General features: G+C 42.6%; 1 protein-coding gene across 1 annotated transcript in view; it reads right to left on the minus strand.

Moving 5' to 3' along the window:
* Positions 1-6624: 6624 nt before the first annotated feature.
* LOC121282468 (sodium- and chloride-dependent neutral and basic amino acid transporter B(0+)-like) overlaps positions 6625-17093 on the minus strand; it is a 57089-nt gene continuing 46620 nt past the window's right edge. Inside the window, exons 9-13 of the mRNA XM_041196171.1 lie at positions 14464-14582; positions 11522-11621; positions 7986-8095; positions 7722-7892; positions 6625-6756 (exon numbers count right to left, since the gene is read on the minus strand). Coding sequence (XP_041052105.1) covers positions 6625-6756; positions 7722-7892; positions 7986-8095; positions 11522-11621; positions 14464-14582 — 632 coding nt within the window. The remainder of the gene's footprint in view (positions 6757-7721; positions 7893-7985; positions 8096-11521; positions 11622-14463; positions 14583-17093) is intronic.

The raw sequence follows: 17093 nt of genomic DNA on the forward strand, positions 1-17093 counted from the left end.
GACTTGTACTCCAGAACTTGCCGTGCCCCTAGCCAAACTATTCCAGTATAGCTACAATACTGGCATCAACCTGGCTATGTGGAAAATTGCCCAGTTATGTCCTGTACACAAAAAGCAGGACAAATCCAACCCAGTCAATTGCCACTCCATCAGTCTAATCTTGATCATCAGTAAAGTGATGGAAGATGTCATCAACAGTGTTATCAAGTGGCACTTGCTTAGAAGTAACCTGCTCACTTACACTTATTTTAAGTTCTGTCAGGATCACTCAGCTGCTGACCTCATTACAGCCTTGGTTCAAACATGGACAAAAGAGCTGAACTCCAGAGGTGAAGTGAGAGTGACTGCCCTTTGCAGCAAGGTAGCAGTTGACCAAGTGTGGCATCAAGGAGCCCTAGCAAAACTAGAGTCAATGGGAATTGGGGGAAAACTCCACTGGTTGGAGTCATACCTAGCACAAATGAAGATGGTTGTGGTTGTTGGAGGTCAATCATCTCAGTTCCAGGATATCACTGCAGAAGTTCCTCAGGGTAGTGTCCTAGGCCCAACCACCTTAAGTTGCTTCATCAATGACCCTCCTTCCATCATAAGGTGAGAAGTGGAATGTTCACTGATGATTGCACAATGTTCAACACCATTCACAACTCCTCAGACACTGAATCAGTCCCGGTCCCTGCAGCAGGTCCTGGGCAACATTCGGGCTTCGACTGATAAGTGGCAAGTAACATTCACACCACATTTCTCAGGCAATGACCATCCCCAACGCGAGAGAATCTAACCATCACCCCTTCATATTCAATAGCATTACCATCGCTTTATCCCCCATTATCAACATCCTAGGGGTTACCATTGACCGGAAATTGAACTGGACTAGCCATATAAATACTGTTGCTACAAGGGCAGGTCAGAGGCTAGGAATCCTGCGGTGAGTAACTCACCTCCTGACTCCCCAAAATCTGTCCACAAGGCACAAGTCAGGAGTATGATGGAATACTCTCCACTTAAAACTGAATCGTCTTGCTGAGAATCAATCAGAGACAACTAACTGAACATTTCCTTCAGATTGTCCAAATCTGCAACAAAAGTTTCAAATAGCCAAACATCTGTTTGAGGTACCAATTTTACCTCTGACGATGAATATTGTTTAAACATTGCTCAGGTTACTACACAAGAAGGAATAATTCTTGGAATCTTTCCCTGCAAATGATCTGTTTCCTTGACTTAATTTGTGGAATAAGGAGTTACTTTTTCTTTTGACAAGAATCCCCTGTAGTTTTCAGGTATCTTGTTCACCTTACCCACACTCACATCAATGCTCACACTCAGACTCACAGCTGCAGGTAACATCACAACTCGATCAGTTGTATTTTCAGTTGGGGCTCTTTATCCTGAACTATTCTTACATACCCCATTAAGTCCTATGGATTTCCTATTCAACTTCTAGCAATTTTCCCGAATGTGTCCCACTTTGTTACAATGGAAATACTTAGGCCTTTGGACGTCACTCCCACCCTCAGAACTTTCCTTTCTGGTCTGAGGAGGAGATTTCAGCACATTTCCAATTGTAACTTCTCTTCCCTGGCTACTTGCCTTCCTTCCACCCTCCCACTTTCTATCCTTCTTGGGTTTGTGGGAGTGATTGGAAAAAGGGTTTGGATTTCTGGAGAAGCTTGTAGTCATCAGCAATCTCCACTGCCTGTCCAGCTGATGAAACCTCCTTGTTCTCTACTTGAGTTCTTACTGCTGGAGCGAGTGAATTTTTAAATTCCTCCAGGAGAATTATTTCCCTAAGGGATTCATACATGGCCTCTACCTTTAGTGCCTGTCTCCAATGATCAAAGTTAATTTGTTTTACCTTCTTAAACTCAGTGTAGGTCTGTACAGGTTGTTTCCCTATGTTTTGAAATTTCTGCCTCTGTGCCTCAGGGACCAGCTCATACACACTAAGAATAGCTTTCTTTATTGCATCATGATCCATAGAAACCTCTTCTTAAAGTGATGCATAAACCTCATGAGCTCTGCCCACTAACCTACTTTGCAGAAACAATGTCCAGTTTCCTTAAGGCCACTTCATTTGCTCAGCTACCTTCTCAAACAAAATGAAGAAGGCCTCTACATCCCTTTCCTCAAACTTTGGAAGGACATGTAAAAATTTAAACATCTCCTCACTGGACTTTGGGTTAGGATATGTTTTTTTATCCACAAAACATTCCCCAATATTTGGGCCAGAGTTTTATGCCCCACGGGCGGGCACATGCCCAACATGTCTGGCCGCAAAATAGCGTAAGATGATGTCAGGTGGGCATCCTGACATCATCACGCACTTGCGCAATATCTCGTTTGGTGGGCACGTGCAGCAGCCTGATGTGTGCCTGCTGATGGCTAAGCGGGCAATTAAGCCCATTAAGGAGGCAAGTGAAAGTGATTTTTTGTCGCCCGTCCACTTTTACGGTTGGCGGATGGGAAATAAAAAGAGATATCTGGGGATTGGTTTTTTATGAGATATGCTTTCAGGTGCTTGATTGTGCTGCATGGACATACTTTGCAGCATTTTGGTTGTTTTGTTTATTCTGTGGAGGTTTGCAGCTCCTTGAGGCGGCTGTCTGCCTTCAGGGAGCTCACTGGAAGTGCTCACCAGCGCCCGCAGTGAAGTTGGTGCCCGCCCTCTTTCTGCCCCCACTGGCAGTGCTGAGCCTTTCTCAGGGCGTATTTCATGCTGGCTGGCCGTTAATTGGTCAGCCAGCATGAAATCACGGTCAGGGGCCGATCGCAGTTGGGGGCTCATTTCCCATCCGCTCCCAGGCCCGCCGATCGTGCGTGCCTGGTGAGCGAAAAATTCAAGCCCTGGTGCCTCCGTTTTAAATTTCAGCCGCTTAAGCTGGTATCCCTTTCTCATTCCTGCTCTCTTGCCTGAAATTGCAGCTCTAGCTGCTTCAATGCTCTTTCTGTTTCTGCTCTTTCCTGTTCAAGTTTAAGTTGTTCCATTTCTTTTTTGTTTTCAAGCTGTTTCAAACTGAATCCTAGCTAACTCAAAAACAGAATTACCTGGAAAAACTCAGCAGGTCTGGCAGCATCGGCGGAGAAGAAAAGAGTTGACGTTCTAGGGTCATGAGGACTCGAAACATCAACTCTTTTCTTCTCCGCCGATGCTGCCAGACCTGCTGAGTTTTTCCAGATAATTCTGTTTTTGTTTTGGATTTCCAGCATCCGCAGTTTTTTGTTTTTATCTCCTAGCTAACTCAATTGACTCACCCCATGGAGACTGTGATCTCTCTTGTACCTTCCAATTTCAAATACTGCGCTATTACCTCAACTATGTTTGCATTCCTCATCTCTTCAGTTAATTCTAACTTCAAATTGTGTGCCAATTCCCTTAGCTTAACCTTGGTTACTTCTTGTAAACCAGTCAGGGATAAAGCTTCCATCTTGAAAAACGTCATAGCAACTTCCAAAGCCATGTCAGTTATACCAGTGAATCAGAAACCTGGTATCTGGCTCTTTATCCTTTTAACAATTATTATTAAGCTGCATTCAATCACTCATTGTCCACACTTCAAATCACATGAGAAACCCCAATCTTATGTTACGGACTAAGATGGGAGGAGTGCGCGGTTAATTCTAGCCCGACTTCTCTGTAGGTTGCAACAATAGTTTGTGTTTAAATCACCCACAAAACTAGTTAATTGTTACCCTTTGATGCTGTGATTTCCAGCATTAAAAAAATCTAACCATGATTCTTTCAGTAAACATGAAGAAATAATTGATTTATTATTAAAGTTACTTTTTAAAAAAGCAAGTTAATAAATTGGTTAACATAAAAGGTATAGTTTAGAGATGTTATGATTTTTCCCATTTAAAAAAAATCACAGATAGTCGAACCCCCATACTCTCACACACAAACACAAAACAGGACAAAATGAACACAGTCTCCAGCAGAGGCTGGAGGATGGGAATGTTTCTTTTAAAAGGATAAAATTAAAAAAGAGATCTTGACACTGTTGGTAAACAGATTTCTGGTCATAATAGATTCATGCATATAACACAAAGGTGGAGTAGAGAGAGGAAAAGAGAGAGTCTTTGCCTTGCTGTTTGCTTCTAAGGCACCCACACTCACTCAGACTCACTAACGGAGAGTCTTGAAGGCTAAAATGTTCAAATAATACTTCTCTTTGGTCAGGTGTTTTTAACCAATCAGTAAGAGCCTTTCGTCTGGCAATAGCAGTGCTTTGTTAACTTAGATATACAAAGTATCTCTTCTCCCTCGGTTGTTCCCTGCTGGACATCCATCTTTAGCTGTGGTTTCTTGAAGATTGGCATAGTCACAGCCGCAGATTAATATTGCAAAGTTTTAGAAATAACTCAGGACGAATAATGTCCAAAATTCAACGTCCTTCAAATTTTCCAAAAATGGGTTCCTCACAGCACACACTGCTGCCATTGCGTGTCAAGTAGTGGAGGGAGTGGGTGTTTGTGGATAGGGTGCTAACCAAGTGGGCTGCTTTGCCCTGGATGGTGTCAAGCTTCTTGAGTGTTGTGGGAGCTGCACTCATTCAGGCAAGTATTCCATCAAACTCCTGACTTGTGCCTTGTAGATGGTGGACAGGCTTTGGGGAGTCAGGACGTGAGTTACTCGTTGCAGGATTCCTAGCTTCTAAGCTGTTCTTGTAGCCACGTATTTATATGGCTAATTCAGTTCAGTTTCTGATCAATGGTAACCCCCCCAGGATGTTGACAGTAGAGGATTCAGTGATGGGAATGTCATTGAATGTCAAGGGGTGATGGTTAGATTTTCTCTTGTTGGAGATGGTCATTGCCTGACACTCCTGTGGTGTGAATGTTACTTGCCACTTGTCAGCCCAAGCCTGAATGTTGTCCAGGTCTTGCTGCATTTGGACGTGGACTTCAGTATCTGATGAGTAACAAATGGTGCTGAACATTGTGCAATCATCAGCGAACATCCCCAACTCTGACTTTATGATGGAAGGAAGTTCATCGACAAAGCAGCTATGGGTAGTTGGGTATATGGACCTATCTTCCTGGTAAATAGTGAAGCTAAATAATTATTTAATATTTCTGCCATCTCTCCATCGTTACCTGTGGTATTATCCTGTCTATCATTTCATGGTCCTATTTCCATCATAGTCTTGCATTTTTTTATTGATTGATCCATAAAATAATTTACTTGTTCGTTTTACATTCCTTGAATATTTCTACCAAGTGTCCTTTTAACCTTCTCTGTTCTAAAGAAAATGATGCCAGTTTCTCTAATCCCTTCACCTAACGGAAGACTTTCATTCCTTGTACTATTCCAGTAAATATCCTCTGCATCCTCCATAAGGCCATGACATCCTTTCTGAAATGTGCTGCCTGAAATTAGACACAATATTCCAACTGAGGGCGAATCAGTGATTTATAAAAGTACAGTATAATCTCTTTGCTTTTCTAGATTATACTTTGATTCTGTATGCTTTGTTAAACGGCGAGCGCTAGCTAGGCAAGACATTATGGCCTGAAATTTTTCCCGCTTCGGGCAGGCTTGGTGGGAGTGGGTGGGGGTGGTCGTGGAGCCAACCACCGCCCGCGATCGGTTCCACGCCGTCATTTTACGTGGACAGGCCAATTAAGGCCCACCCAGCATTATACGCGAGCAGTGGCGCTGAGCGCTTCCTGTGCAGGTGGGGGGAGTTGGGTCCCGTGCTCTTTTGTGCGCATGCATATGAAAGAGTGCTTCAATCTCCCTGAGGCACAGCGCTGCCTCAGGGAAATTGAAGTGCTTTTGAAAAAATAAGTGAATGTAATAAAAATTTAACAATGCGTGTCCCATCTCATGTGATTGTGCCACAGGATAGGACATGTTTTTATTTCTCGGACAAACCTTTTATTTAATTCGTCAAAGCTTTAGGAAACCTTATCCCGCTCATGGATGAGGTTTCCTAAAAAACATAAAGGCCGCTTGGCCTTTTCGCCTGCCCACCAGCCATAAGATTGGACAGGCAGCGTAAACTTGAACTTAATAACATTGTTCATGTCCTTAATAGGTCTATCAATTATCAGCGGGCGCACAGCCAACTCCAGCGCGTGGCCGCCAAAGGAAACATCGCGAGGCCATGCGATGACGTCGGGATGCACGCTCAACGTCATCGCACATCATTTTAAATGCCGGCATGTTGGGCCTGCCTCCGCGCACCGACTGGAAAATCCTGGCCTATGTCACAGGGAGCACAAAATCCTCTACCTATGAACTTTCCGATAAGACTGAATTGAGCAAGACACAAAACTTGGAAGCAATCAGCAATTGTTAACAAGAACGGAAAGTGACTCAGTAGTTAGGACAAAGAAGTTTGGACAAACTTAACAAGAGAATCCAAATGCAACACTGAAGGAAAGGAAAACAGGCAGTTGGACAGCACCCTAGCAAATTTAAAGAGAAAACAAGAAACAGGACAAAGAAATTGCAGATTACTAAAGAGAAACTGTGAGACAGTTTATCTGCGGTGCAACCGAGTTTCTGGCTGTTCCAGAGAACATGCACTGAAGTTACAGTGGGAGCACGCCAGAACAGAAGAGGATTGTCAGGGCCATTGTTTACAACTTCAACCAAATTTTCTTTCAAACTTTCACATCTCAGGGCAACGTCAGAATTTGGTCACAAACAGGGTCTTCTGTGGAATCAGGCCTGTTTCTGTATCTTTCCCCTCTGTGTTGTTTCAAGTACGGACCCCAATCAGGAGCTGATGTGCAAGCAGCAGAAATTTTCTGTGAAAATGATAGTGAAATGTTTAATCATTACTTCCTAGTTTTTACCTACCATTAATTTCCAACTAGAAAAAAACCCTGGTCCTAATCAGGTCATCTTGCAGTTTGATCTGACAAAAAAAGCCAAGTTGTGGAGGGAGGTTCAAGTGGTCCCAATATTTAAAAAGGGGAAGAAATCTCACTCAGGAAATTATAGACCATTAGCTTGATGAAAGCTATGAGGAAGGTTCTGGAAGGCAATAGGAAGGATACAAGTTTAGAAGTTAAAGACAAATCCAGAATTGCATTGGGAAAAGATTGATGTCAATATTTATTTTCTTAGAGGGCCAGTGTCTTCCAGAACACTGTGGAGAGTATAGGTTCCCTCCAGTCCTTCAAAGTTTCCTGAAAGAAGACGCTATTTCCAGTTCAAGACGGTTAGATCTGGGCTGGTTGACAATTGTATTCTACGTGAGTCACTGTGGTATCCAGAAACTTTTCCTCATTACGTCATGGGGTCAGTGAGAAATTTTCCGAATTTTGAAGGCGTATCTTAATTTGTTTTTGTGGGTAACTTTGTACATCTGTATACATGTGTCCCGTCGCCACCTCCCCACCCCCCCCCCCCCCCCCCATACGTGTCTATATGGGTGTGTGGAGTGTATGTGTGAGATAGCAGGAGAGAAACTCTTCCAAGAGTGTAACTAATGCCATTGTTAGGAATAAGATGTACAGTTTGGGACTGCTTGGTACTGACACCAGAGCCGATGTTTTCTGACTACCTATTTAAATCATGGCATGTATCAATTTAATTAAAAAGCAAAGGTGTTAAAAGATTGGCCCAATCTCTGGAGGAACAGTATAAGTGCCTGAAAATCTTTGTTTTGCCATCTCTCTAGTTTTTCCAGAGTTGGCCCACTGAAGGTCCAGTCAAAATTGGGAGAGCTATTGTGTTCACTTTTAAAGATCAAAAGGTGTTTCCTTACCTGACACAAGGTGGAGCCCTCAGCTTGGACAACTCTCACAATGGCGATAATGGGGATCCACATAATACAGAAGATTGTCATACACCAGCCAAGTACTGTTGCCCAGACAGGGTACTCAACAGATCCAAATGTTGGGGGAGCAAATGTCACTAATGACCAAAACAAGATGGCCTGTTTCAAAGAATTGCACAAAACAAGATCAGATAAAGAATGAATCTGCAGCTTGATTATTTTAAATCACTAAATGATGTCATATCTCCTTACTGTCAGCAAACAGGGAGAGATAAAAACCCAACATGCTCTCCACCACAACCAGAAGAGCCAATTCCTTTCTCCAATCATCATCTCAATGTCCTTGATGAATCTGTGTACCCCTGTGAATAACAGAAAAGCAATCATTTGGTTTGTCTTACATAATAAGCATAAACAATGACATTCAATGGCATTATTATCGCTGAGTCCCCCACTATCAACATCCTGGGGGTTACCATTGACCAGAAACTGAACTGGGCTAGCCATATAAATACTATGGCTACAAGATCAAGTCAGAGGCTAGGAATCCTGCGGCGAATCATCACCCCCTGACTCTCCAAAGCCTGTCCACCATCTCCAAGGCACAGTTCAGGAGTGTGATGGAGTACTCTCCACTCACCTAGATGAGTGCAGCTCCAACAATACTCAAGAAGTTTGACATCATCCAGGGCAAAGCAGCCCACTTAATTAGCACTCCATCCACAAACATTCATTCCCTCCACTATCGACCCACAGTGGTAGCATCTACAAGATGCACTGCAGAAACTCACCAAGGCTCCTCAGACAGCACCTTCCAAACCCACGACCAATAGAAGGTGAAGGGCAGGGCAGCAGAAACACCAACACCTAGAACCATACAAAAGTTACGGTGCAGAAAGAGGCCATTCAGCCCATTGTGTTTGCGCCGGTCAAAAAGAGAAAAAAGAAACTTGCAGGTTACAGCACTTCAGATGCAGTTCTAAGGGTCATGAGGACTCGAAACGTCAACTCTTTTCTTCTTCGCCGATGCTGCCAGACCTGCTGAGTTTTTCCAGGTAATTCTGTTTTTGTTTCAGATGCAGATCCTGGAGCCTTTTAAATGAGTTGAGTGTTTCAGCCTCAATCACTAACTTAGGCAGTGAATTCCAGACTCCCACCATTCTCTGGGTGAAAAGGTTTTTCCTCATGTCCCCGCTAACCCTTCTACCAGTCATCTTAAATCTATGCCCCCTGGTAATTGACCCCTCAGCTAGGGGAAACAAGTCTTTCCTGTCAACCCTAGTTGACCAACTAGGCCCCTCAACTTTGTACATCTCAATTAGGTCACCCTTTAGCCTCCTCTGATCTAAGGAAAAGAACCCTAGCTTATCCAATCTCCCCTTATAGCTGCAATTTTCAAGCCGTGTCAACATTCTTGTAGATCTCCTCTGCACTCTCACCAGAACAATTATGTCCTCCCTGTAATGTGTAGACCAGAACTGTGCACAAAATACCAGCTGTGGCCTAACCAGCTTTTTATACAGTTCCATCATTACATCCTTGCTTTTGTATTCAATACCTTGCCCAATAAAGGAAAGCACTCCATATGCTTTCTTGATCACATTGCCCACTTGTCCTGCCACCATCAAGGACCTGTGGACATGCGCTCCAAGTTCTCTCACTTCCTCAGTCCCTCTCAATAACTTCCTGTTTATTGAGTATTCCCGAGCTTTGTTTACCCTCCCAAAATGCATTACCTCACACTTTCCTGGATTGAATTCCATTTGCCATTTCTACACCCACACAACCAAATTATTGATATCATCCTGGAGTTAAAAGCTATCCTCTTCACTATCACCTACACGGCCAATTTTTGTGTCATCTGCAAACTTCCCAATCATGCCTCCCACATTTAACTCCAAATCATTGATCGATACAACAAACAGCAAGGGCCCCAACACTGAGCCTGTGGAACACCACTGGAAACCGTTTTCTATTTGCAAAAACATCCATCGACCATTACCCTTTGTTCCCTGCCACTGAGCCAATTTTGGGCCCAACTTGCCTCATTCCCCTGTATCCCATGAGATCTCACTTTCCTGACCAGTTTGCCATGTGGGATCTTAACAAATGCCTTACTAAAATCCATATAGGCAACATCCACTACATTACCCTCATCAATCCTCCTGGTTACTTCCTCAAACAACTAAAATTTAAAAGCGTCAGTAAGACACGATCTTCCCCTAACAAAACCATTCTGACTGTCCCTGATCAACACATGCCTTTCTAAGTGACAGTTTATCCAGCCTGTCAGAATTGATTCCAATAATTTGCCCACTGCTGAAGTCAGACTGATCAGTCTATAAATTTCTGCCTATCCCTCACACCCTTCTAAATTATGGTACAATGTTCACAGACCTCCAATCCTCTGGGACCTCATCTGTATCTAGTGAGGATTGGAAAATGATCCTTAGAGCATCCGGTATTTCCTCCCTGGCTTTCTTCAACAGCCTGGGATACAATCCATCTGGCCCTGATGATTTATCCACTTTCAAGGATGCCAGTCCCTCCAGTACTTCCTCTCTCTAGTTAAAGAGGAGGAGTGTGAAGTATTAGCTACAATAAACATAATGAATGTGCATCATTCCTCTCTTTAGTGAAGACAGAGACAAAGTACTCATTGAGAACCCTGCCCACATCTTCTGTACCAACCCATAAGTTACCATGTACCTCTCTGACAGGCACTACCTTTTCCTTAGTTATTCTCTTGCTCTTAATGTAGTGGAATGACATCTTCGGACTTTCTTTGATTTTACCTGCCAATATATTTTCGTGCCCTCTCTTTGCTTTCCTAATTTCCATTTTTACTTCACCCCAGTACTTCTTATACTCCTCTAGGCTTTCTACAATATTAAGTCTTTTGTGACTGTCATAAGCTTTTTTTAATGTTTTATCTTGGCCTATATGCTTCTTGGTAACCAGGGGGCTGTAGATTTGGCAGTACCACCTTGTGGGGGTATCTCTACACTGTGACCATAGAAACTCGCATTTGAATGCCTCCCACTGATTTGATACAGTTTTTCCTTCTGATAGCTGCATCCAATCCACTCTCATCAGCTCACCTCTCAGCTTTGTAAAATTTGGCTTCCCCCAGTTTAGAACTTTTACTCCTGTTCTATGTTGTCCTTTTCCAAGTCATTCGCTATCCTGACTCAGAAATATACCGACTTTTCCTCATTGTCGGAAAAGTGAGTCAAAACTTTGGAACTCCCTCCCTAACAGCTCTGTGGGTATACCCACACCACATGGACTGCAGCGGTTTAAGAAGGCAGCTTACCACCAATCTTTTCAAGAACAATTAGGGATGAGCAATAAATGCTGGCTAAGCCAGCGATGCCTACTTCTCATGAACGAAGATAAGTAAAACAAACAATGAGGCTTGGATTTTGACCAAACCAGCCTGCACCCTTAAAAAGGCACTCCTAAAAATCAGACAGCCTAGAAATGGGGCCAGGAATCCTAGAATCGGGACCCGCTTGCCATTTTCCATGTTCTAAATGTCTTGGTAGTTGGGAGCAACTGGTAACTGATTGAATATAGAGGTAAACAGCTGTTCAAGTTGGGGTCAAGATGTTTAAATAACATCCCTATCTGCAATTAACAGGAAAATGGCTGCAGCAAAATTGATCCCAACAACAGCCCTCGCTGTAACCCAGCAAGAACAAGAGGGTTTTACAGGTAAAGGGTGCAGATGGCACTGCCTGTTTCATATGGGTGTTTTGGAACAAATGAGGAACAATTCTACTAACCATAGATCCAGCTTAAGCTGATGAGTTCCAGAATAGCAGCTGTAAGAATGCTCCATCCAGCACAGAAATGATCAATTAAATTGATCCAGTAAATTCCAGCCTGAAAATAAATGCCATATGTGAAAACGTGCTGCATGAGAAAACTATCTAACTCTCTATTCAAAATAAGCAATTTTTTTGCACACTTAAATTGCCACTTTTACTCAACCTGAAAGCAACAAATCCTACACTGTACTCCTATGTAATTGTTAACGTTTGAGGTTTTTTCACACGCAGTATTTCTGACCGATCTAAATTGTCTCATTACCATTATGATGTGCATAAATGCAGCAGCCAGTTTAGTGAGAACAACATAATTACAGATGAGGAAAGCCATTCAGTCTTTTTCTATTCAGCTGTGAACAGCCTGCTGACATCTCAGCAATGCAGCATCCAACTGTCTCTTCAATTTCTTCATATTTGATAAGGAATTTAATTCCACATGTAGACCACTGTGTGTGTTCGGGATCCCAAGTTCGGGATTTACAAACCACAATTTTCTGATCAGAGATAAGTGTTACCAACTGAGTTAAACTGGCACTGAGAAAAGTTGAGCCAATTACCACCCCATCAGTCAGCTGATGGAAGATGTCATCAACAGAGCTATCACAGACAGAGCAATAACCTGCTCACCCATACTCAGTATGGATTCTACCAGGACTACTCAGCTCCAGACTTCATTACACTCTTGGTCCAATTAAATGTAAATAAGCTGAATTCCTACATGAGATAAGAGTGAGTTCTCTCAACATCAAGGCAACATTTGACCAAATGTGGTAGCAAGGAGCCCCAGGAAGAGTTCCTCAGGGTAGTGTCTGAGGCCCAACCATCTTCAGCCGCTTCATCAATGACCTTTTCCTCCATCATAAGGTCAGAGGTGGGGATGTTCGTTGATGATTTCACTATGTTCAGCACCATTCATGACTCCTCAGATACTGTAGTAATCAGTTGCTACATGCAGCAAAACCTGGACAATATTCTAACGATAAATGGCAAGTAACATTCGCCCATGCATATACAGGTTAATCTCCATCTCCAATATCTCCCCTTGATATTACCATTGCCAAATTCACCACAGCCTACATCTGTGGGTGTCTCCATTGACCAAAAACTTAACTGAACCAGCCACATAAAAACTGTGGCTACAATATCAGATCAGATGCTGGGTATTCTGTGATGAGTGACTCATCTCCTGACTCCCCAAAGCCTTTTCACCACACCTACAAGGTACAAGTCAAGAGTGTGATGGAATACTCTTCACTTACCTGAATGTGTGCTCCTCCAACAATACTCAAAAAGCTCAACACCATCCAGAACAAAGCAGCTGATTTGATTAGCAACCCATCCTCAACCTTAAACATTTACTCCCTCCACAATTGACCTAGTTGGATCATCTACAAGGTGCAGTGCAGCAACTTGCCAAGGTTTCTTCAGCAGGACCTCCCAAACCTATGACCTTTACTACCAAGAAGGATGAAGGCAACAGGTGCATGGGACACCACCATCAGCAACGTCCCCCCCAGAAACAAGCTAGATTCTGGAAAGGTCCTTTTGGAATGGAAAACTGAAAATCTAATGCCCTTATTCAAGAAAGAGGAAAACAGAAAGCAGGAAACTCTAGGCCAATTAACCTAACATCTGTCATTGAGAAAATCCATCAATAGAAAGTAATAGCAGGTTATTTGGAAAATTATAATACAATCAAGCAAAGTGAACATGGTTTTATGAAAGAGAAATTGTGTCGCAACCCGGGCATGCCCCCAGAGGCATGCAGATACAGCAAGAATTGAGGAAGGCAAATGGTATGTTGGCCTTTATTGCAATGGGGGTAGTGTATAAACTGTAGAAAATGGGGGTAGTATACAATTGTACAAAATGTTGGTGAGATTGCACCAAGAGTGCTGTATACAGTTGTGGTCACCAATTATTTACTGAGGGGTATTTTGAGGCAGTTCGGAGAAGATTCACTTGGCTAATTCCTGGGATGAGGAAAAGTTGAGCAGGTTGGGCCTATACTCATTGGAATTTAGAAAACTGAGAGGTGATCTGATTGAAATATATAAGATTCTGAGGGGGCTTGAGAATAGATGTTGTGAGGATTTTTTCCCACCTGGGAATACTAGAACTAGGGGGCACAGTTTCAGAATAAGGGGGCTCCCATTTAGGATGGAGGTGAGGAGAAATTTCTTCTCTCGGAGTCGATAATATTTGAAATTTTCTACCGTAGGGACCAGTGGCGTCTATGGGTCATCAATATATTCAATTCTGAGTTACACAGATTTTTGATGGATAAGGGAATCATGGGTTATGGGGAACAGGTAGGAAAGTGGAGTTGAGGCCATAATCAGATCAGCCATGACTTTATTGAGTGGCAGAACAGACTGGAAGGGCCTACTCCTGCTCCTACTGCTTACATTCTTACGTTCTTAACATATTACCCTTCCTTCATCAACACTGGATTAAAGTCTGTTAATTTACCTATCAGCACTGTGGGTGTACTTATACCACAATTACTGCAGCCTTTCACAAAGGTAGCTCATGACAACCTTCTCAAGGGCAATTAGGGATGACCTTGCTAATGAGGCCAGATCCTGCGAATGCATTAAACAAAGCCTGTCATCCCTACACTGCAAGAAAAGATTTCAAACAATACCCTGCTGATCCAAAATGAACAGAATATAAATCTGATTCATAGGGTGTTAACATAGCTGAGTCTCAGCTCTTTAACCAGGGTCTTTATTTAGTAATGTTAATCAGTCCTAAACATCACAGTACAACATTAAATGGATGGGGAAAAAAAGGACCAGCACACAGATCCTTTTTCATTGCTTCATTCTGTGAAATTCATAACTTTATAACACGAACAATGTGGAAACATAGCAAAGTATTAAAGGACAACATACCTGTGTCACACATACAAGGCTGAGGAAATAAAATAACAAACAAACGCCAGATGCCAGATAAAGACGTTTTGATCGCAGAAACTGAGGGAACTGGTCCAGCAGAGTTGTTATAATTGCTTCTGATGAAATTAAAAGTGAAATGAGATCAGTAATTAAGTGAACTTTTACACCGTCCCAGAGAAACCCACCACTGGAGAGACCACAGTCCTGTAGACAGAACAGCTTCTCCAATCTCTGAAAAATAACAGAGGCATGACCAGGCTATCAGCTCTTAACAAGTTTAAAAACCAGAATATCCCACTTATGCTTAAGCACCAGGGACAGGAATCAGGAGCAGATTGGTAACTTCAGTGCTTCCTTTCTCATGCTGTGTTTTGCCGGCATTTGCAGAAAGCTCCTCAGAGGTTGGAGCTGCTGTACTATAATGGCGAGAAGGCCAAAAGTGAGAGTATCCTAAGTGCGTGGCATTACAGCTTTCCCTCCAGGACACCAGTGTCATTGAGACTAGTGATGGTCTTTACTGGGGGCTGTAATAAGGAGGACGAGGAGGGGAATGGGAGGGACATGGTTACTTCCATCGCCAGCAAGAGGTTTCAAGGAAAGGCAATGTTCCAAGTAGCAATGCCAGAAAGGTGCACTATCCCACTGCAGTAACTGGGAGACTCAGCATGTCTCCTCTTTTGGAGAGTTAAAGTCATTGTAGGTCCATCTGTGACCTCTGTACCGAGGAAGATAATTGTGTGCAATATGTCTTGGAATGGGGTGTTGGGATGGAATGAACAACATCCATCCAGAAGGATGGAGCAAAACTCTCACTTTTATTGTGCTTCTGTCCTGAGCAGAGACATGGACATTTCTAATCGTTGAAATTCTTTACATTTACTGAATAAAGTTTTAATAAAATCAGCATTTATCACTAAAACTAGAATGAGCATAATGCTTCCAGCCTTTTCACTAAACAGAGAATATTGAGGAGACCTAATGAAAGTTTCAAAATTATAGCAAGCTAATTGAGAAAGCTTGTTTCCAATGGCCATTGAATTGTTAACATGGGGATATTGATGGAGAATTAGCTTCAAAAGATCAGTAAAAGCGGCTAATGAGAAAGAGACTGAGGATCAGTTCAAAGGAAATTGGATCAGTTTTTGAAAGGATGAACATGGAAGGATTCACGGAATAGATATGGAAACGGGATTTGATTAGCTAACATTAATTTAAAGAGTCGCATTGAAACAGCTGTGATGGGATAAACAGCCACCTTCTCTCATTCAGTTAACATTACTCTAACAAATACAAATTGTATTATCATTGCCGAAAGAATCATCAGCAACACTGAATGAGTTGGATGTAAAATTTGGTCCTGGCATGTTTCCAGGGATGCGGATGAGGTAAATTTTGATTTTGTCAAAGTGGCCTTAAAGAGACAGCAATGCCATCAAAATGGAGTTGGAGGATTTATGACCAGATTAAAGATCCCATTATTTTTAAAGGATTAGAAGGAGCAGAACAGCAGTCTCTCAGCTGCTCAATATTGCATGGGTGCAAGTGCAGTGAGCTATCAAGATGTGTGTTTAGGGTGGGCAGCTCCACATTTCTACTTAAATAAGGTTTCATCCTCAAAATAGCTCCGTCTTCTGTGCTCCGATCCTGGGGCGAGGAAATGGCACTCTCCTTTGGTTGACTATTTGAAAGGGTTAATCTGCCCTGATATGAGAGAATCTGTCAAAGGATGTCATGGTGCTGGCAAATAAGAATCAATAGATTTCCAAATCTTCCCTATCCAACATCTGTTGTACATGAGAACTGGCCACAAACTCAATTAAACAGAAGACTTAAAACACAGATGGGCAGAATTCAACTGTGGTGGGCTCTAAAATGGGTGATAGTGGATCACCACCTTCCATCCATCTCATTGAAGTCGATGAAGATCAGGCAGGGTGTATAACCAGTGGAGGATCTGCTCCTGCCCACTTCAGGCTCGCTTCAAAGATGAAGCTCATTCCAGGATCTTCATTGATGAGATCTGGTTATGAGCAATGGTTGAAAGCATTGTAATCACAGAATCTCATGATATTGGCCAGGACACTGAGGAGAACTTCCTGCTCTCCTTTTATCTTCCATCCTGGGGTTGTTTGCATTTGACTCAATTTAACCTTATATCCATGAGGTGCACTTCTGGCAGTGTCAGCTTAGATTTCTTGTTTAATTCTCCAGGGTGGGACTTGAACCCATAATCTTCGACCTCAATGGCAAGAGTACCTCCACTGAGTTACAGCTGGCCCTGACATTTCCAGATGGTGCAGTGACAGACCTCCTGCTGTTTTACTGCAGTTGTTAACTCATTCAAACAAACCCATTGATGCTCCATTAAGATAGCAGAGATTTTCCACAGTGAAACATTTCTTTTTCATCCACTAACATCACCAGTAGTAAATTCTCATCCAGGGCCTGAGCACACAAATCACTTCAGTGCAGTACTGAGGGAGTGCTATACGGTCAGAGGATCTGTCCTTTGGGCGAGATGTTAAAAATCAAGGCCACATCTGCCATCTCAAGTTAATATAAAAGATTTAAAGAGACTACTTCGAAGATGAGCTGGGCAATTATCCCCAGTGTCTTGGTCAATATTT

The sequence above is a fragment of the Carcharodon carcharias genome, chromosome 9 (assembly GCF_017639515.1).
Source record: "Carcharodon carcharias isolate sCarCar2 chromosome 9, sCarCar2.pri, whole genome shotgun sequence".
NCBI lineage: Eukaryota > Metazoa > Chordata > Chondrichthyes > Lamniformes > Lamnidae > Carcharodon > Carcharodon carcharias.